The 20,444-nt window shown below is 50.7% G+C and overlaps 7 protein-coding genes across 7 annotated transcripts; 5 read left to right on the forward strand and 2 right to left on the reverse strand.

The window, feature by feature from the left end:
* Positions 1–14: 14 nt before the first annotated feature.
* BGZ61DRAFT_358864 (uncharacterized protein) lies at positions 15–1,861 on the forward strand (the record flags this gene model as incomplete). Its single annotated transcript, XM_046241008.1, has 2 exons — positions 15–442; positions 496–1,861. 2 exons carry the CDS (start codon positions 15–17, stop codon positions 1,859–1,861), a joined length of 1,794 nt encoding a protein of 597 aa, XP_046101176.1.
* Positions 1,862–2,206: 345 nt separating this feature from the next.
* Positions 2,207–4,589, forward strand: BGZ61DRAFT_508007 (fungal-specific transcription factor domain-containing protein). Its single transcript, XM_046251936.1, has 6 exons — positions 2,207–2,300; positions 2,378–2,522; positions 2,577–2,653; positions 2,921–3,258; positions 3,325–4,244; positions 4,302–4,589. Exons 1-6 carry the CDS (start codon positions 2,227–2,229, stop codon positions 4,521–4,523), a joined length of 1,776 nt encoding a protein of 591 aa, XP_046101177.1. The 5' UTR covers positions 2,207–2,226; the 3' UTR covers positions 4,524–4,589.
* Positions 4,590–4,713: 124 nt separating this feature from the next.
* On the reverse strand, positions 4,714–7,492 carry BGZ61DRAFT_481041 (alkaline-phosphatase-like protein; the record flags this gene model as incomplete). The annotated part of the gene is made up of 3 exons (XM_046249259.1): positions 4,714–6,917; positions 6,970–7,214; positions 7,260–7,492. 3 exons carry the CDS (start codon positions 7,490–7,492, stop codon positions 4,714–4,716), a joined length of 2,682 nt encoding a protein of 893 aa, XP_046101178.1.
* A 3,455-nt stretch (positions 7,493–10,947) lies between these two features.
* On the forward strand, positions 10,948–12,623 carry BGZ61DRAFT_358470 (aldehyde dehydrogenase; the record flags this gene model as incomplete). The annotated part of the gene is made up of 3 exons (XM_046240967.1): positions 10,948–11,018; positions 11,076–11,117; positions 11,171–12,623. 3 exons carry the CDS (start codon positions 10,948–10,950, stop codon positions 12,621–12,623), a joined length of 1,566 nt encoding a protein of 521 aa, XP_046101179.1.
* A 629-nt stretch (positions 12,624–13,252) lies between these two features.
* Positions 13,253–13,971, forward strand: BGZ61DRAFT_496287 (AAA domain-containing protein; the record flags this gene model as incomplete). Its single annotated transcript, XM_046250998.1, has 2 exons — positions 13,253–13,384; positions 13,420–13,971. 2 exons carry the CDS (start codon positions 13,253–13,255, stop codon positions 13,969–13,971), a joined length of 684 nt encoding a protein of 227 aa, XP_046101180.1.
* Positions 13,972–16,230: 2,259 nt separating this feature from the next.
* Positions 16,231–17,438, forward strand: BGZ61DRAFT_535424 (uncharacterized protein; the record flags this gene model as incomplete). The annotated part of the gene is made up of 6 exons (XM_046254277.1): positions 16,231–16,243; positions 16,376–16,445; positions 16,491–16,624; positions 16,689–16,876; positions 16,931–17,252; positions 17,416–17,438. The coding sequence occupies 6 exons, from the start codon at positions 16,231–16,233 to the stop codon at positions 17,436–17,438; spliced, it is 750 nt and encodes a 249-aa protein (XP_046101181.1).
* Positions 17,439–17,686: 248 nt separating this feature from the next.
* On the reverse strand, positions 17,687–20,356 carry BGZ61DRAFT_508010 (lactose permease; the record flags this gene model as incomplete). Its single annotated transcript, XM_046251937.1, has 5 exons — positions 17,687–18,444; positions 18,492–18,907; positions 18,980–19,331; positions 19,396–19,528; positions 20,282–20,356. The coding sequence occupies 5 exons, from the start codon at positions 20,354–20,356 to the stop codon at positions 17,810–17,812; spliced, it is 1,611 nt and encodes a 536-aa protein (XP_046101182.1). The 3' UTR covers positions 17,687–17,809.
* Between the last annotated feature and the right edge of the window lie 88 nt (positions 20,357–20,444).

A 20,444-nucleotide genomic window follows, 5' to 3' on the forward strand; every position in this document is an offset into this window, starting at 1 on the left:
CCTAATCATCACTCATGGACAGGAACATCAGAATCGTCGAGGTCGGACCCCGCGATGGGCTACAAAACATCGCCCAAAAGGTGCCCACAAACGTCAAGCTCGAGCTTATACGCAAGCTACATGACACGGGATTGCGCGCTATTGAAGTTACATCCGTCGTCTCTCCAAGAGCGGTCCCGCAGCTGAGTGACTGCCGCGAGGTTTTGAACAGTCCGCCAATCCAAGAACTGTTGCAGAATAAATCGCTTCGCCTCCCTGTGTTGATCCCGAATGTAAAGGGGATTGAGATTGGGTGTCAATATGGAATTTCAGAGGTCGCGGTATTTATCAGCGCCACGGAAGGATTCAGCAAGGCCAACATCAACTGCACCGTGGACGAGGGAATTGCGAGAGCGCGGTCTGTTGCCCAAGAAGCGCAGCGCCGGGGTTTGGCGGTCAGAGGGTGAGCATTCCTGCGACTTTCGACGTATCCGACGAGCTAATCCATGAGACCAGATATGTCTCGTGTATATTTGCTGATCCGTTTGATGGACTCACGCCCCCTGCTGCTGTTTTGAAAGCGGTCAACGAGCTCATCGCCATGGGTTGCTATGAGATCAGTCTCGGTGATACACTGGGCGTTGGATCGCCTTCCAACACGCGAAATCTGATCAAATTCCTCGCCGATAATGGAGTCCCGCTCAGCCGACTGGCGGGTCATTTCCACGACACGTACGGCCAAGCCCTTGCCAACGTCTGGGAAGCCTACAACTGCGGAATTCGAGTATTCGACAGTAGCGTCGCTGGACTCGGCGGATGCCCGTTTGCGCCGGGAGCCAAAGGCAACGTCGCTACAGAAGACTTGGTATACATGTTCGACCAGGCGGGGATCGAAACGGGTGTCGACTTGAGCAAGCTTGTTGCGACGGGGACGTGGATATCCCAGAAACTGTCGAAGCAAACTGGAAGCCGTGCTGGTGCCGCGTTGGAAAGCAAGGGCAAGTCCGCAAAAGCACCAAAGGTTGAGAAAGGAGCGCCATCTTTATCCTGGACGTGCATCAACGAGACCGATGGTCTACTTGTGCACCGGTCAGGGGCAAATCTCAAAGTCACAATGAATAGACCCAAGAATGGCAATGCGTTGACCGTTACGATGATCAATGATTTGATCTCGACTTTCTCGGAGGCAGCAAATGATGCAACTCTCAGCCGAATTGTCATCACGGGGAGTGGCAAGTTCTTTTGCACCGGAATGGATCTCGGCAAGGATAGCACACCCGTCGGGGTAGGGGGTGCAACTGCCGATGCCCAATTTGAGAGACTGTATCGACTGTTTGAAACTATTGATAACTGCCCCAAGGTGACGATATCTTGTCTCAATGGGCCGGCATTCGGCGGAGGAGTCGGTTTAGCATTCGCCTGCGATATTCGACTGTGCGCCGAAAACGCCACGGTTACGTTGAGCGAAGCAAAGCTGGGACTGTGTCCTGCGACAATCTCAAAATACGTCATCCGCGAGTGGGGAATTTCATTTGCTCGCGAAGCAATGATATCAGCTCGATCCGTATCGCCAAAGGAGCTCAAGGCGAAGGGAGTCATTCTAGATGTGGCCACTGACGGAGCAGCGTTGGAAACGCTCTTGAATTCCCTCTTGGTGCGATTACGAGTATCGTCTTCTGATGCGACGCGAATGTGCAAGGACCTGGTTCGAGCTGGATGGGCCCATGGCGGGCAGGAAAAGCAGGCAATTGTCATCAAGCAGCTGTTCAAGGAGATGATGAAGGCCGATGCGCCGGGTGCCTATGGTGTTACGGAGTTTCAAGCCGGTCGAAAGATTAATTGGGACGAGTACAGAGGTCGAAAACCACAGAGCAAGCTTTAAATAGAACATGTATCGAAGATGGAAACACACGGTCATCACGAGAATTGGATCTTCCATACGGTACTTAGACCGGCGATCCCGGAATCGGTCCAGCGTCGCTAGGGTCCTCAACTAATTTGGCTTGGGTAAAGAACGAGTATCTAATTCCTCTGTGAGTGCCACTAAGAACCAATGTGGCAAAACTGCCGCGGTAATGCACCTCGGGATCTATGTCATGACACGGCTAAGCATCCGTCCATCTCCGTCCCCACCAACCCCAGATTTCCCCAGTCTACAGCTCCCCCTCGCTTTACTCTCCTCGAAAGTCATCAACAGACCTCACCTTTCATATTGCGAATTTGTAGACTCTGATTGTCCACACCAATATGCCGATGGATACACATGGAGCGTCACCGACGGGTGTCATTAAACGTATCCGCCAAGCCTGTGCCAATTGCAGGTAAGTACATGCCGAGCGCCCTCGTCCTGGCGGGAGTGAAGCTGAGCCAAGCTGATTGTATTGCTTCCTCCAAACAGACGCCGAAAGATAAAATGTTCTGGACAACGACCTATCTGCACCCACTGCCATCAGAACCGACGCAGTTGCGTTTACGAGCCCTATTCTATGACAACGGTCAACGTCAGCAGGAGCGATGCATTGCCGCCTCCTGTCACGCCGAATGTGAATATGTTCTCGGAAAGCTTTCCACCTCAATGTCGGCTAACTTACAACGAGCCCGACCTATTGCAGCGACTCTCGACAATTGAGGCGGCCTTGAGCAGGCTCAGCCAAGGGAACGCCGAGCTTCAGACGTAAGCCGCGCCACCTTTCACTTTCTGGAGCATTGCCTAATTTCTCAAAAAATCACAGTTGCTCTCCATCGTTATCGCTGTTGGCGGAAGGCCACTTCAGCATACCTTCACCCGATGGCCAAATCGAACCTGATTCAAGTTTTCTGGCTTGCGATGACGATGTCTCGTTAGCTGAAGAAACGCTGGAAGACTTGTATGTTGACACTCCAAATTTCCCCTTTATTACCAAATATCAATCGCAGCGCTGACAATTGAGCACTCCAATAGCCAGCTCGACCGTATTCCTCCTCCCCACGTCCTACGATCCCTCCTCGATACATATTTCTCACGTGTCCACAACCGCCCATACTCATTCTTCCACCAAGCTTCTTTTGAACAGAGGCTAGAAAATGAAATCGTGCCCAAGTGTCTACTCTTTGCCATGCTGGCCTTGGCCGTCCGCTTTTCAGATGCCCCCTACTTTGCTGGAAGAATCCACGACGCCGCGGCCGCTTACTCCCGCCAGTCATGGCTCTGTGTGATTGAGGATCATTTAAGTGTCGATGAGAACCTCGACTTGTCGGTAATTCAGACCGTCGCCTTGCTGGCTATTGTTGACTATACTGGTAAGCCACAACCCACATTCAAATGAGTTTAAATTGAGAATCGCTGACTTTTACGTGATGAATCAGCGGGAAGAACCAGCTCTGGTTGGTTGCGACTAGGTCTCGCTATTCGCCTTTCCCAAGACGCCGATCTACAGTCCGAACCGCCAATATTCCTCCCAGCCACAGAACGCGAAGAGCGACGGAGATCTTTCTGGTCGATATATCTCGTAGACAGACTCATGTCATGCGCTCGCTCGCGGCCAGCAACCATCTCGGATCACGACTGCACCTTACAACTTCCTTGCGACGAGGATGCATTTCAAACAGCGGAGTGGAAGCAGATGCCAACGTTGCAAGAAATGCTGGACTGGAATGTTGATTTGGTCAATCCCCCCAGCTTCTTCAGCCTGACAATTGTGACTTCGTCAATCCTCTCCCGTTGTGCAAGGACGACTCATGGTCGGAGTAGAGCCGACAATCTGCCACCTTGGGATCCCCGATCAGACTTTACGGCAACAAATGCTTCTCTCATATTGCTTGAGTCATATCTGAAAGCCAGGAAGGATTCTATCCTGGATCTTGTGTGCAACGGACCTCAGGGGGACGAAAGCATCAATGAGCACCAGATTGGTCACCTATTTTTTGCGCATGTGCTCTTCCACCTCTGCCACTGTCTGCTAAACCACCCGTTTCTTCTACGACTTCGACTAAAACCCATCGCCGCAAGGGCACCTAAAAGCTTTGTCTTGCGTGCTTCTCACTTGGCGCAGGAAAATGCAAGACAGCTTACGACTTTATTGGCGGCGACTTCTAAGGGCGGCATTTCCCCCGACTCTTCCTTTTACACGTACTGCGCTGCTATTGCCGCAGGAATTCATTGCCTAGCGTTAGGTTCACAGCAACAACTTGACTGTGTTGACCAATACGACGCTCAGTTATATTTTGATCAGACTATGGGGGTGATGGAAAGGCTTGCAAGCCGTTGGTTAATTGCCAAAAACATGGTGAGCCAATCCTAGAACTAGTACCACGACAACACGTTTACTAATTATCTCATCCAGTTAAACAAGCTCTATGAACTCAACGCACAGTTAGGCGCGTACTCCTGTCTTCATGACAGCCCAGGGTTGGGCGATGTCTTGGACATGCTATTGGAGGACTTTCTTTGGTCGTTGGTCGACTATGGAAGCTTGGCACGTGAAGTGCCGAAGATTCAACCAGGGCCTGCATCTTTCCTATCGAATCTACCCTCACCTTGTACCTGGGATACCCTTGTCACCTAAAAATAGCATTAAACCTGGCTCATGTCTGAGAAGGAACCCCAAGCGACATGTTCAAGTACTAGGATCTAGGACAGGCGTTCAACGATGGCGAATGTGATCTTCCGAAAGGGAACGATTAGGCATGGCTACATTTCCCTTGTAATGAATATTAATTAAGTCTTGGGCAGTATTTACATTTCTCAGCCAAGTCTCATAAGTGATATTTCCATAACCGTTGCCGTTCCAAACTCCACCACTGCCCAACTGCAGGGGCCTCTCTCACCCACTGGGCAGCCTCTTTACCATGCTTTCTGCGAACGGCCTCCTCTAAGACGTCGAGCGACCAAGCAGGGATGGGATTCTTCTCCAATGGGTCATTTCTCACGTCTGTAAATGTATACTCAAACACCTTGCCCAACGGCATAACCAGCCTCCAAGGGACATCCGCAGAGGTAACAGCAAGCATACCCGCGCCAGAGTTGATAACCGCAAAATTCCAGGCACGCCGGCCTTTATCCGAGGTCTTGTATGGTCGAATGAGAGATTGGCCTTCGTAGTCGTTGACCAGGTCGGAAGCAATATCCGAGTCTCTATCGTTGAGGGAGTTGCTGGTGATGAGGAGGTCGAGAATCGTGGGCAGAACGGAGATGGTAGTCGCGTTAGCCTCGTATTGGACTCGGGGGAGTTTGGGGTGTCGGAATGTAATAGGAACTCGGAAGTCGCTGATATGTCCGACTTCGTACGTTCCTGTCTTGTGGTAGTCTTCTTGAAATGTCTGTCCATGATCTCCAGCGAAAACGACGAGGGTTTCATCAGAGATGCCCAAGTCGTCAAATAATTGCAGCAACTCTGCCATCCAAGCGTCGTGGAAACGAATGGTATTCAGATACTTGTTGAAATCTGTATGCCACTTTGATGTTCCTCCCGTCCGTAAGTAGTCGGTGGTATTGAACCATTCGGGTGTATCCCAAGCGTGATGGGTGGTGCTTGTGAAATGCGACATAAAGATGCGTTGGTTATTAGCTGTCGCATTGGTGATGTAATCCCTGATATACGGCTTCACGACGGGCTCGGCAAATCCAAAGTAGTTGACTGGCTTATAGACGGGGTCGGATTCATTATATTTCGGATCGTGCTTGAGTTCGGCCCTGGCGATGATGTGCTTGAAACCGATCTTCTGGTCGAACCTCTCCTGTCGGTCGTACTGTTCCGTCATAGACTCGAAGAGGGCAGGGTACCACGGCCAGTCCCTAAAGTCGGCCGATTCGGAAGATGCGTTTTCCTTTACTTCGTTGAACATGCCGAGAACCTGGGGAATACAGGGTTGATAACTGTCCGTCTCGGACTCTTCAAACTTCTCGACGGGCATCGGCCAAGCACCACAATGGTTCGCCGCAAAGCTCTTGGTGGACATGGTAGCGCTAGTAAAGCCACCTACAACATTAATGCCGCCGAAGCCAGGGCGTGCTTGATCATTCCACTTCAACTCCGGGGCGTCGTAGCTGGAGCCGTTGGCATCAGTGAACTTTCCAGAAATGCCAGAAATCTTTTCGAGATGGGGGGTGAGGTGAGCCAGTCGCGAGTTGATCAGTTCTCGGTCGGCCTCTGGGTTAGCTTTCAGGATCATTTTATGCATTTCGGAGCCTTGTCGGAGGGGAAAGAGTTCCTCCCGAAGGCTTTCCATCAGAATGAAGACGACGTTTTTTATCTTGACGGATTCGGAATCGAACGCCTCTCTCAGCGGTTCCAGGACGTCAGTGTCGAGGTTGGTAATCTTGAGAGGATCGTTGACCGGGTTATAAAAAGGCTCTCGTATGCGGAGGTTGGGACACTGGCGTTTCCAAGATTCCTGAACAGAGCTAAAAGATTCGAATCTCTTCGGATCCCATCGGAAGAATCCACGCGGGAGCATATCAGGCAACCAGTCGGGTGTCCGTTGCCTGTATCGGTCGCGCATCTCGCTCTTGTGGCCCGGCGCCCAGCCTTTGAAGTCGCCCTGCGCATTTTGCCAGTTTGAGCTGTCGATGAGGTGAGGAAATGGCCATAGATTCTTCATAATGCGCCTCTGCTCGACGCAGTGATCGGGCTCGGATTTGAAAATATCGAAAAAGGAAACGGGGAGTGTGATGGACATGTGGTCGAAGGGATAGTGAGGACGAAGAATCATCGTGGTGGTGAGGAAGGCCAGTGTCGCCGCCTTGAATATCCAAGAAAGCATCCGCACCATCCGGCCGGAAGCCTTCGTCTCGTTTGTGAAAGTCTTTTCTCCATCTCTGATAAGCCTGTGAGATTCCGAGTGGTTATAATTCGAAGAGGAATCCGTGTCGACAAATGGATCAATAACGTCGGTCTCGGTCTCGATGTCTGCCTTTCTCTTGGGTCTGCCGTGGCGCAGCTTGATGATGAATCGCAAGACTAGGGGTTCTGTCAGCCACTGAAGAGTGCCTGTAGGTATTGTTGAACATACCAGAGAGAACCTGGAGATACATCCCCATCAAAAAGTCTCCCACAGCCTTAAAGACTGCGTTCTGGGCGAACCAGGCCACAGCCAGGATCAGGCATCCGGATGCCAACACGGCCCAGCCTCCGGTGAGCAGCACCTTGATCCCATCTGTGGTGGTGGCATAGGTTTTCGCCTCATGCCATTCCAGCTCGCCTCCAGTCTTGATGTAGAATGCTAATTGCGACGAGGCGCCCACAATTGACAAGATGCTATGGAGTGTCAGCCTTGACCGGTGGTGGCATAAGCAAACCTACGTTATAAATGATCCAATTACGGCGCCAACCAAAGACGGCAGGCCCTTTACTGGGCGCAGAAAAAGTCTCGCAATGCAGATGACGAGGAAGTCGGCGATGAAGAAGGTAGGTAGGTACAGGAGAAAGGCGCCAGTCGGGATGGTCGAGACATAAGTGCAAAGATGGACGAATTTGGACAAAACAACAGACACAAAAAAAGCCGAGAAGAGAAAACAAACCGGAAGGGAAGACATGGTACGGGCAGATGCGCAAACAGTAGAAACAGAGGAGAAGGAGAGAAGAACCGAAGCGTCAAGCAGACGGCAAGATGAAAACACACAGCGCCTCCCGAGAAGTAATACTGGTCGCGTGCTCCCAGACCTAATTAAGCAATGCTTACTGTAACACAGCCAAGGTGCTACGCTCCATGAACGGGGCGTCCACTCAGGGGTCTCGTATTGTCTGGGCACGCCGTTGATCAACTCTTTAGGTTTAGATCCCACGAGCTACAGGACGGAGATTCGGGGGTGGCCGAGCTAGCGTTCGGTCACCTGGCGTGGGCCATTTGATGCGGTTGTGCCGGAGTCGGCATGGACGTGCCGTGGACGTGGTTTTGCTACACAAGGGACTGGGCATTAGGTGCACCTAGCCGTGACAGACCCGAGAAGTCTTGGCTCAATGCTGCAATCCGACGGGTCACACAGGGCTCGACGCTGAAGAATGGTGGCTTTTCGGCCCCCTTGACGTCGAGGGGAAAGGGGGCTAGCAGCCTCCTGAGCACGCGACCTACTGCTCTGTCTGACCATGGTCCAGCGTTTGCCCAGCTAGCAGCAATCCTAAATCCGGGCCAGGGGCCGCAGGTGGGACTTTGGATTCTGCCGTCGATCTAGACGAGATGGGGATAACCGGGGCGGCACAGGCATGACGGCAAGCGATTGGCCGTCGGTAGGCATTCCCAGGATCATGACAGTGACACAGGGAGGCCAGGCCAGCTCGCGGGGGGGAGACTAGCTGGGCCATGTGGCAGGTCGTGAATGTACCGTCGACCGACCCACCAAAGACCCGTATCCGTGTAACTTGGACGTTGGGAATTTAGCTCATGGCTGTTGCACATACATGCCTGCGTGCAGAACCCGGGAGCGCGGACGATCACGACCGCGGTGTGATTGAAGGGGTCGTAATTGTAGGGTCACCCGCGGCAGGGACACCCACCTCGTTGACCCTGCTTGACGGGCCGAGACTGCAATTGCGGTTACGGTCTGCAACTTGCTGCAGCGGTATGCCAGACCATCTGTGGGCTACTCTGATGCCAATTGCCCACCTGACGCAAGGAGCGGTGCCAAGCTGAATAGCGCTGGGCTCTCCCTTTTCAGCCGGAGCGCCCTGTTTGAAATATATATGGTCCGTGACGCCTCCCTCTTCCTACTGGGCGGCCGACGAGCTCCTCTCCCCAAAAGCAACCTGCTACAGGCAGCTCTACGCCGTGGCTTTCTCCCCGGCGCGTACAAGGATGCTCTGTTTACTGGATCAAACAGCTTACCAAAGTACGAAGTACCGACATGCCGGCTGCCGTGTCCGCCAAGCCTTACCTTTTACGTAAAAGCATTATTATTCCTGTCCGTGCACTCCGCAAAGATGCCGATGTGTCATTCATCTAGTTTCTGCTTCACGAGAAATTGGCTTCTAGCGCTTCCCCTGGATTGTTCCTGCACCCAAGACTGACTAACCCCGGCCGTTCTCTGTCACATCCCATTCAGGGCGTCATCGGTAAGGCTGCCTACAATTACGACGTAGCATGCTGGTAAGGCAGTATGGCAAGGGTGGTTCCCCTAGTCCCCGCTGTTTGGCCGGGGGAAGACAAGCAGTGCATCGGCAGAGGCCCGATGCAGAAGACATCCTGCCGCTCTTGCGGAACAATGGGATGGCTCAGTGGCTTCCTTTGTGTATTGATTCACGACTCGGCCGGAGGTTTTTCAGCCCAAGCAGAAGGTGGAGCCATGTCAGGAAGCACAACTTGAACCCTGAGAATGGGTTTGGCATTCAACATCCATCATTTCTCGTAAGGCTGTCTGCTCTCTTCACTTGTATCATGAATGTTTGCTGTCAGGGATCAAAGTGGGAGAAATCCATATGAATCCTAAGGCACTGTGATGTAGCTCGGAAAGCATAGGTCTGCCTGCTGCACAGCCGACAGATCTACAAAGAGACCAGCGAACAAATAAACCACAGACCTCGTGATTGGCATTCCATCATTCCGGCTTAAGCGGAAATTTCCATTATTAGAACCCGCGCCGGTAGAGCTTTCTCGAGATTGCGGGGTTAATAATAAGGGTCTGATCTAGCGGCCAGTCGAGACAAACTTAAGTTATCTAATTAGTCCGCTAAATCTCGTTTAAATACGAGTTGACGTGACCGCCGGGCGCAATGACAGCGCCGTGTTTTATCCGAGCGCGGCAAGACTAACTTCGCCGCCATCGCGGTCCGAGAATCGACACGAGGGAAGGGAGGATGGATACGGGGGCTAACGGCAAGCTGGGCCGAAAGGGAGGGGAGGGGCAACCCAAACACGACGGTTAGAGAAGGTGCTGCTTTGAAATCTGCATTAGTAGTTACGTCGGGATCCGTGATGTTTCCCAACCGATTGGCTATGTCGTAACTTGAAGCGCTGGCGGCCACTACCTAAGCGAGCCCTGCCTTGTTTTTGCCAGCTCGTTCCAGGTGAGTGGTAGACTATTTTATTTCTCCAATGACGTCCGACTGGCAAGGCTCACTGGAATCAGCCGTGCTAAACTGCTTACTCCAGCAACGCGGTGACGGACATGGCTGCATTCCAGGGGACTCATGGCCCGTTTTCGATGCTATCCTTCTTTCTGTGAGAATGAAGCCATGGATTGATATCAGGGTCGTTATGGCTATCCAGCGAGTGCTTTATGAGTATTTAGCATGGTTTACTTGTATTGAGTTTCGGGTGCTTTCTCTCGGAGCTTTTTCTGCAATCCGAAATTCTGCTATAGGGTAGTAGACCAAATCTCGAAGAGTTTGGCCTCTCGGACTATGTTTGGTGTGGTATGATACGTAAGTAGTGGATTTAGGTATTATGGATTCCCTGTAAACCATGGGGTAACAAGGTTCAATTCTTGTAGCCCTTCTTCTGCTAGTTGCCATGTCAAAGTCTGCTAAGAAACGTGGTGAATCTACGTTTATTTCTCTCCCTCTCGTAACTCATCCGCTCTATCTCACAATCTCTTTTCTCTTGTCACATTCATTTCTCGTGCTGTCATCTTATTAATCGTCAAGGAGACCTCTTGTCCTTCTTCCAATTCACAACTCTATCACCAACTTGCTCATGACCTACCCTAGAGCTCGTCGCTTTGCGTAAAAATGACCACAACGATATCTTTTCAACAGACGCCGCGTATTAATGGGAATCCCGGTCTTATAACAACCAATAAGTGTTTTATTGAAGGAAATCTGGATGAATTGGAACTTGGACTCATTAATCAGCACGACGCATCGAGATTAGATAAAGCGCTCGGTTCCGCCCGATGCTTATCTCGACATATGTGTACCCCTCATTTATCAACCCCTCCTCAATAAAGCTTTCAGTTCCAAACGAGCTTCCACAAGTTTGCTTTGTTCAATTAGGAGAGTGATCTGGCCAAACCTAACTGGTAGACAAGCCGTCTTCCCTCTCCATTGAACCACAACAATGGCATCCGACGAAATGGAGACGTACTTGCTCTGGATTGCAGGAAAGAATACGGCTGGGACCGGAGAAATGTAAGAATAAGCCACGATGACCTCATTTTAATTCATCTAATCTCATCCTCAACCTAGTATCTCGGTCGAAGACCCTGCAACGGGAGAAGTATTCTCACAGTCAGTAAATTCGAGCCCAAAGTTCCATCTGATTACAAACTTAACCTCGTTAGGTGCCATACTGCCTCCGAGAAGGATGCTTCCGACGCGATCGAGTTGGCGGAAAAGGTCTTTCGGTCCGGTGTATGGTCCAAGAAACCTCGCCATGAACGTGCCGACGTCCTGGACAAAGCCGCCGAGCTGCTCACCAAAAACCTCCCTGATCTAATTGCGTTGGAAGTTAGACAAACAGGTCGAGCTATCCGAGAAATGAAAGCCCAAGTTCCGTCGCTGGTTCGCTGGTTCAAATACTACGCCGCCGTTCTGCGCACAGAGGAAAGACCTGTCCTTCCCACGACCGGAAAGCTGCACAACTGGCTGGATCGAAAACCCCTGGGCGTCGTGGTGCAAATAACACCCTTCAACCATCCCTTGCTGATTGCAGTCAAGAAGCTCGCCCCAGCTTTGGCGGCCGGCAATTGCGTCCTGCTGAAGCCCAGCGAGCTTACACCATTGACCAGCCTCTTGCTGGGCCGGATCCTGAAAGACGCAGGACTTCCTGACGGTGTCTTCAATGTCCTTCCTGGCCTTGGTATTTCCACTGGCAAGGCGCTGGTGAGCCACCCTATTGTTCGAAAGGTTGATGTCACAGGCGGGACAGTCGCCGGGAGGGCGATTGGGTCTATCGTTGGCGGTAATCTTGCGCGATACACGGCCGAACTCGGTGGCAAAGCGCCCTTGATTGTCTTTGAGGACGCGGAAATCGACGCTGCCGTTAACGGAATTGCATTCGGTGCCTTTGTTGCAAGCGGACAAACGTGCGTCGCTGCCACGAGAATCATCGTCCAGTCCTCCATCTTCGAAGCGGTCATCTCGAAGCTTCGCTCCAAGGCCGAGTCCATCGAGCGTCGTATGGGATCGCCCAAAAACCCGCAATCCGCAATGGGTCCTCTAATATCCGCTCGTCAATTGGCGAATGTTGAGTCTCTGGTCGGCGAAGCTCTGGAGAACGGCCATGCAAAGGCAGTATCAGGAGGTCGGCGTCTTTCGGGGACCTCAGAACTCGATGGCACGGAGTTTTCAAAGGGGTACTTTTACCCCCCAACCATCCTCGAATTTGTTTCTAGCACCAGTCATTTGCACACCCGAATATGGCGTGAAGAAGCGTTCGGCCCGGTCATCGTCGTGGTTGCCTTTGACACTGAGCAGCAGGCAATTGATCTTGCCAATGACAGCGAGTTCGGCTTGGGAGCAGCCCTTTGGACCAAGGACCTCAGCCAGGCGTTCCGAGTGTCGGAGGAGATCGACTCAGGTATCGTTTGGGTGAACACGCATCATCGAAATGATCCCAGCAGCCCGTGGGGCGGCGTCACAGGCGCGAGCGGTGTCGGCAGCGAGAACGGGCTGGATGCTTACAATGCCTATACGATGACGAAGAGCACCATCATCAACTATGCGCCCAACGAGGAGACACTTGCAAACGACGATTGGTTCAGAGAGGATGATAAAGAAGTCAGGTACGGTTAGCACCGGATCGCATGGGATTGCTAGGTATATATAGAACCTTCACAATGCCCCATACGAGTTTTGGATATTCTGGAGACTGCTCACTACATTAAATTCCAAAGAAAATGCTTTTCCAGCTGTCAGAGAAGTATTGGTGTAGAAATTAGCCACTCAAAATGACATGTAGGTGTTGTACTCCCGTGAAACACATTTTTCTCCCTTCGTCATGATCGAATACTGCGCCTTGAGACCGCCATTTCCTGTACCGACACCTCCTGTATTGTCGGTGGCCGATGATGCTCTAATTAGATGCGCCAAAATCTTGCATGAGGCTAATGGCTGGCGATGAACCAACCAGAAATCAGCCGCTGTACAACACGAGTAGAATACCAGAATGCTTGCATTCAAAACTCTGTAGGTAGTTGGCCCTCCATGCCCTGCAAGAAACCTTGCGAAGCCTGGAAGAACGAGATCGCAAAGGGCATAGCAGTTGACGAGGCGGGCAATATCAACCACCCCGACCTCTACTCAGTCTGGGGGAACACCCTTCTTCCGTGCTTCTCGCCGGCGATGACAAGCAACTGTCCCCTGCTGTCATGACTCTCGTGGAGAAAAGTTCCGAGGGACACTACCTAACCGCCTCGCCCTTGATGGCAAAATCTCACCTCAGGGCCCTAGAGGCTTTCCTCAAGACCGAGTACCCTGAGCTGAAGCCCGCACCCCAAGGCGAGCTCAAGCCAGTCATCATCTACTGCGAGGGATCCCGCTGCTTTGTGGACAAGGTCAGGTCACCAGCTCGAAAAGGAGCCCCGACCAGGTCAAGATTGCGCTTGACATCCTGAGCTCCTTCGTCAAGCAGAAGCAGGTCGACCCCACCCAGCTCGTGATGATCACGCCCTACAAGGCCAACGTCGAAGTTATCAACAAGATGCGCCAGCAGCCCGGCTATGAGAACCTTGGCTCCATGCAACCAGCCGCAACCGTCGAATCCTTTCAGGGCCGTGAGGGCGACATCGCCATCATCATCATGGCGACCACGAAGGCCGTTGGACCTGGCTTCACGACGGACGAGCAGCGCCTGAATGTCATGCTCAGCCGGCAGAGATCTGGGCTCCTGATTGTTGGCGACATTAACACCACAGGGGACCTCAAGGGCAAAGGCAAAGACAAGGGCAAGGGCAAGGGCAAGGGAGGAAAGGGCAAGGGCAAGGGTGACACTGCCCACAGGTTTCAGGTTATAAGCGCCTCGGGTGAGAAGCATTGGGTCAAGGCCCTAATGCTTCATAATGTTCATAGCAAGTTGTATGAGGGCGGAAGAGTGATCAACATCCGGGTCGACAAGACCAAGGGAGAGCAGACACAAAAGTAGATAGCAATAGCAGCAAGTTTCTTTGCTCACTTTGCCTTAAGCTCCACAAGAAGAGTCTGGAGTTTTCCTGGCGAAAGATGTTTCCACATGTTATATTCTTCTATTTAGATTGTTATTTTCAGAGGAATAACTGGAGGAAGAGTTAGAGTTTTAAGTTTCTTACCAGATAAAATTAACTCCTGAATTATCTATAGGTTTCTAGAAGATAGAAAGCCTTAGAAAATATATTAAGTAAACTTATTTCAGATTACCTTACCCTAAATTTACTATAAATTTATAAGATTTTATATAAGTTAATAAAGCTTTATATAAATTTTAAATAATCTGGAGATTATTTAATATATTAGATTTTAAATAATATAATTTTATACTTAATATATTTCTGGGGAATCTCTGAGAAGTCCCAAGGAAATCCGTTTTCCCGCACTTCTCTAGCTTACCGTCGGAGAATATACCGGTGATGTCCTAAGGACTTCCCAATCGGTCGTCCCAGGGAAATCCATAACAATTTCAGTTTGTATAATAGTTAGAACCTTTTACGCCCATGACAAATTAAGATATAAGTTAGAGCTATAAATAGTCCAGATACCGATTACCCTACTGGGGAACTCTTTTTAGAACTCTCTAGCTGGAAGAGAATATTATATAGCTTATTTTAAAACTTACAACTCAGCTATATTCTCTTTATTAAAAATAATATTGCCCAGAATATCATCGTTAAAATCCTTATCTAAGTTCTAAGAAATAAGCTCCTTATCAAAATCACCATTATCCAGCCACTCACCATACACAATTTCCAGCCGAGTATTAAAAGGCCTCGGTTCGATACTTTCATCCGCCCATTCCAAAGGGATTTACACATTAAGAAGCTGGTTCTTCAACGCTTGATAGTAGGGCTCGTGATAATTACTCTTGAAGTAATTGCTAGACCGTGTCTCGATGAGAATGTTATTCTTCTCATCAATGCGGCCTGCAAGTCGGGTAGGATGCCGTGGCCAACCCATGCGCATTTGCCGCCCATGTACCCGGTGCGCCACTGCGAATGTCAGAGGATTTCCAAACAGGGTATCGTAATTCCACACAGGCCGCAAGGGTGGACCGAGTTGCAGTCACCAACACGACCGCAGAAACTTGCTGAGGTTTGGCCTGCCAGAATCTTCTTGTTGACATCATCTGTAGATCGGGCAATGGCGATCCAGGTGCTGCGCAAATCGTTTGTCTGGAGCCATTCAGCAATGGCAGGCTCACTCAGTAAGGTACCTGGCAATCACAGACAAGGTATTCGAGCAGCAAAACGTCTGGCCCGTCTATGTTGTGCTATGTGGTTGAGAACGAAGTCGCCTTTCAAAACCCTTTCCGAGGTAAAAGCCTTTACCAATGACATGCTTCGTCTTTTTGTCTCGGAACAGCGAGCGGTGACACTCGATCAAGTCTACGGAACTGGAAAACTCTGGATGAGTATACGAGACAACATCACGCACAGGAAGATTACTCTGGCAAAATGGTTCCAGCACATTGTGGAGAAAGGAGTTTGGCCTTCCATTCACCTCAAATCTTCCGACTATGCCGGGTGAAACTGATGAGGTCGACCATAGCGCTGTCCGACCCGTCTGCAAATGGTTCTTCAATTGGCTGCAAAAGGCTTGAGAGACTGACGAACCGGATACTTTGCAGTAGAGATGTATCGGAAGTCAGGACACTAGAATTGACATTGTCGTAAGATAAAGGGATAGTGTAGGCCTCCGCTTGAAGTGTCTGAGGATCAATGTGATGAATTATTGCATTGATATGGCTCATTCCATCCACAGCAGATGAATAAAAGAAGGTAGGGTAGTATCGTAGAGGCTTGTTTGGAAGAACGCTATGCTGCGCAGCAGAGAACAGGGCTCGACTCCAAAGTTCTTCGCCTACAAAAACTGGCACACCTTTTCTCTCTTCGTCATGATCGAACACTGCGCCCCGAGAACGCCATTTCCTGTACCGACACCTCCTGTATTGCTCCTCTGTGGGCCTTGTTCGTGTAGCTAGTTTTCTCAATTGTGGACGCGTTTCCGAGGTCTAGGACCGGTTCTCTTGCGAGGCTGGTACTTTTGTCAGTGGCTTGTCCACTGCATATTGTTTGACCTTGGTCCGTCTGAAGTATCGCTCGTTTCCTCCTCCCCCTTCGTCCGTTCGCATGGTACAGCGTCCAGTACCGGCACTCTGGCGAGACCGGTTCGTCATTGGCTTGGACAATATTTCGGATTCTTGTTGCCTGTCATGGATTCTTATGGTACGTTTTACACGCCTCCCAAATGTATGTGGAGTTTCGTGGTGGGGAGCCATGCTTAGAAGGTTCCCCACACACAATGACCCAGACTCACACGACTTACACGGAAAGGGTAACTAATCCACGTGTATATAGCCTCCCCCCGGCCGCGCCGCGCCGCTGCTACCAAGGCCTCCGGCCAGATCACCTCCCAGTACAGCACCCCGTTCGCCGACGAGTCCCAGCCACCACCTCCTCTGAAGCGTTAAAGGCGCTCCTGCAAGAACCTTTCCTACGCTGCTATCGACGATCATGAGTTTGTCCCAGAACTGGCGGATGACGACCATGAGTTGGTTGCTTTGTCGCCATCTCAATTGAGGACCCGCACACCTCGCCGTCCATGTGGTAAGTGACTCAGGTCCATTGCAAACCAGCTTCTGCGACACTGCTAACAGTGGCCAACACACAGTCAGCGCGACCTTGCCACCTACTCCTCCTACCACTGCGCTTCCGACATCAGCCTCCATTCTCTCCCTCAAGTCAAAGTCTTCCGCCGACGCAGGTCTTGTCCTTGCCAAGCCTTTTGGAATTCCAAACCCCCAGCAAGACCTACTTCGAAACAGGCTTGACCCCGACGAAAACCGGTACGAGAGGAAAGTGCGCCAACAGCTTCAAGGCATGGAATTGCCTCAACTCGAAACGGGACCTTAGGCCATCTCCTCTTCCGTCTTGATCGAAAGCGACGGTGATCCTTTCTCCTTTGCCTATGACAAACTTGCTCTGCAGCCAGGTCGACATTACGAGGTTGACGTCGAAGAGATCCCTGCATACAAGACTCCCAACTCAAAACAGTATCGGCCATCAGCCTGGGATCTCCAAGGGAGGCAGAGCGCAGATGCTCGGAAATTTGTCCGCCTTAAGAGGGATGGCTTTACCTGGGACGAAGCTATGGGAATTTGTCGCAAGTTCGTTGATGCCCTCAACATATGGCCGGACATCAACGACATCTCATCCCCAGTGGGCCATCGAGAGCGTGGGAGGCCACGCACACTTATTCGAGCCCTGTTCTCTGCTGCGCAGCATAGAGCTCTTCCAAACAAGCCTCTGCGATACTACCCACCAGCCTTTTTTTTTGATCTGCTGTGGATGGAAGGAGCCACATCAATGCAATAATTCATAAGCTAATCGCACACAAGTACAAATTTTCACGTCTACCTAAGTTTAGCGTGAGGTGATGTACTTGCCTCAAAGTATCACATTCTGAGAAAGTTCCAGTTTATACCCTAAAATAAATCTAAAGATAAAATTTAAATAGCAGAAATTAGGGGATAAATACTTATAAGAAAACTTATTTTATTTTCTTAGGTTAAACTTCCTAATAGGTGTATGATTAAGACTTCTTAGAGAAATTAGCCTGTGTACTCAAGTGTGCGAGTTGCATTTTGAATGTGTGCGAATAGTAATACTCTAGTTTATTATATTAATCTTCAGACACCCCAATCAGAGGCCCACCTTATCCGATGAGAATATTGAACAAAATGGTTAGTCTACCTTGAAACAATGTCTTCGTAGATAGCAAGGCACACTAAACTAAACTTGAGTATCCTTCGTGTGTACAACCCTCCCGCTGGCGTCAACCTCCACCTTGTGCTTCTTGGTGCTTTCTTTCCTGGGGTTCGGGGCCTCAAACACTTCGCTCAACTCCTCCAAAGTCTTCCCTGCAGTCTCTACAAACCAAAAATAGATGATGACCATTTCAATACCAATCCAAACAATGTAGATGACGTAGAGCTTCCACCCCAGCTTCCTGATGCCTTCGCTGATACCCCAAGTGTTGACCACCATGGCAATGTTGAGGAAGAGGAAGTTGAGGCCTGAGCCTTTCGCACGGGTTCGGTTCTCCAGACATTCCACCGCATACAAAGTCTGAAGTGGTGTAAAGCCCCAAGCAAAGAAAATGCCAAAGATGTAAATGGCAACAATGACTCCGTAAGCCAGGTTGGGATGTTTGTCGGTGTTGGCTGTGAAGGCTGTGAGGAAAATGTATGAAATTAATGCACCTGTCAATCCCCAAAGCATCATCGGTCTGCGTCCAAGTTTATCCAAGAGCGATGCACCGTAAATTGCCCCCATCATGGAAAAAATAGGATTGATAGCGTTGATTAGGAGTTGTGTGTTCGTGCTCTTGATGCCAGCCGACTTGATCATCTCAGGCATAAAGTACGCTTCTGAAGTTAGCTTCGATTCTTCAACAACGCAGTGAACAACTTACAAACAACGTTATTTCCCGACCACTGGCCGAAGAAAGACATTCCGATGACCATTGCTAGACGATAACGAGCGGCTCTGGTGTTGACTAATTCGCGGTAGTCCCACCAAGGATTCTCGGTTCGATACATATTGTGTTGTTCAACAATCTCCCGGTATTGCAACTGCACGACAGGATGATTGACATCCCCGTCACCATGGTACTTTGCCATGACCTGAAGAGCCTCTTCGGTACGGTCTTGGGAGATGAGCCAGCGTGGGGATTCAGGGAAAAACAGAATCACCAGCATGGCAACGCCGGGCATTCCAGCTTGCACAATGGTTGGAACTCTCCACGCCCACGACGAAGTGAAGTGCAAGTTGGAGCCATAAGTAGCCCAGCCAGCGATGATATTGCCAAGCCACCAGAGGTTATTGTACCTGTTTGGAATTAATATTAACGTCGTAGAACGCGGCGATGGGTTGGTTGGCGGGTTGGCGCAAGATACTTACATGCCAGCCATGAAGCCGCGATACGCCGGATGCGCGAGCTCCACGGTGTAGGCGGGGCCTGCAGCAGAGGCAATAGACGCTCCAAACCCTAAAATAAACCTTCCGCCAATAAAATGTCCCAGGGAATTGGCTGTGGCTTGAACTGCAGTCCCAATGACCACGACGAGGCATCCCACAAAGATGCACCAACGTCGGCCATAACCGTCGGCAAGGAGTCCACAAAAGGGAAAGGCGGCGATTTGACCGAGGTTATAAATGATGAAGACCATTCCAGTTGAGGAACCAGCCCCGTCAAGGCCAAATGTCTCTTGATATGGGATCATGGCGTTGATGGAGCCCATAAGCGAACTGTCTGGGAGGGGTAAGCTGGTGGAAGCGCACAACACATTGACTTTATTGTCGGACGCCAAACTTACCATAGCCGTTCATGGTCGATATGAGGTAGCCCAATCCCATAATGACATATAGTTTCATCATGTTTCGCGACCAAGGGTTGGGCTTTTGCTCGGCCAGCGCCGCGGCCAGCGCAACCGAGTGAGCGTTGAGCTCCTTTGTTTCATGGCGATGATCCTCTTTGTGTTCAGTGGCGAAGTCAGCCATGTCATGGCCTTCTTTACCCTCGTCGGTAGCCATGCTGAAAGAACCAGTGCAACCGGTAGAAGAATGGGACAGGATATGTAGTGAGCAAGGCCAAAACCTCCGGGGACCCGTAGCTTATATCACACGCCAAGCCATGGGCTCGCACACCGATCAATTCGCCTTTTAAGCCCGAGTCAGTCAAGTGCTGGAAAGCTAGCACCATGCATCACGCCCCCTCAACACGATGCCGTTCGGGCCGATGTTGTAACGTAGCTCTTCCGCAACCCTGCAAGACTCCGGGCCATCTGACGCCGGCGATCAAGCTACCTTGGGGATCCAACGCGTGGAAAAGCTGCAGACCTTTGATTTTCCGGGGTCCGGGGTAAGTACCGGAGTGTGGGGTGGCGTGATAGGCGATATAATTGCCGTATTCATCGCCGATGTAGTACGACAAGACGCCAAAGGGGTATATCTCGGGGCTCTCCCACCCGCGCCAGTCACACTACGGCATTTATCCGCCACTGTTACGTAGGAAAGCTTAACATTGTGGGGCGAGGCTACGCCGTCGGAGCTGGTTTTCCAGGCTTGGGGCGTTAGTAAAAGACGATCCATCTGAGATGAAACCATCAACGCGCTCACCCAGATGAGGAAACAAAACCGCTCCAGTGCTACCAAACAATTTAGCATGCGGGGTCGGAATGCCTCCACTCGGTCCCATGTGACGTTTATTGTGCCTACGAGGGATTTCGATGTTTCGACATGGCTGCGTTGAAAGTGGCTGGTTGTCTCGAGCCGCATTTGTTTATAATTTTCGGATTTATCCCTGCACCACACCTACCCCAACTCAGTCCACCCAACCACCTGGATCCGGGTAATTACTTAGCCA

Source organism: Ilyonectria robusta (genome assembly GCF_021365365.1).
Source record: "Ilyonectria robusta strain PMI_751 chromosome Unknown BGZ61scaffold_17, whole genome shotgun sequence".
Lineage (NCBI taxonomy): Eukaryota > Fungi > Ascomycota > Sordariomycetes > Hypocreales > Nectriaceae > Ilyonectria > Ilyonectria robusta.

Coding starts and splice junctions, on each gene's coding strand:
- BGZ61DRAFT_508007 (XM_046251936.1), top strand. CDS start 2,227: ATGCCGATGGATACACATGGAGCGTCACCGACGGGTGTCATTAAACGT. Junction 2,301..2,377: donor CAAGCCTGTGCCAATTGCAG/GTAAGTACATGC, acceptor TCCTCCAAACAG/ACGCCGAAAGATAAAATGTT. Junction 2,654..2,920: donor GGGAACGCCGAGCTTCAGAC/GTAAGCCGCGCC, acceptor GCACTCCAATAG/CCAGCTCGACCGTATTCCTC.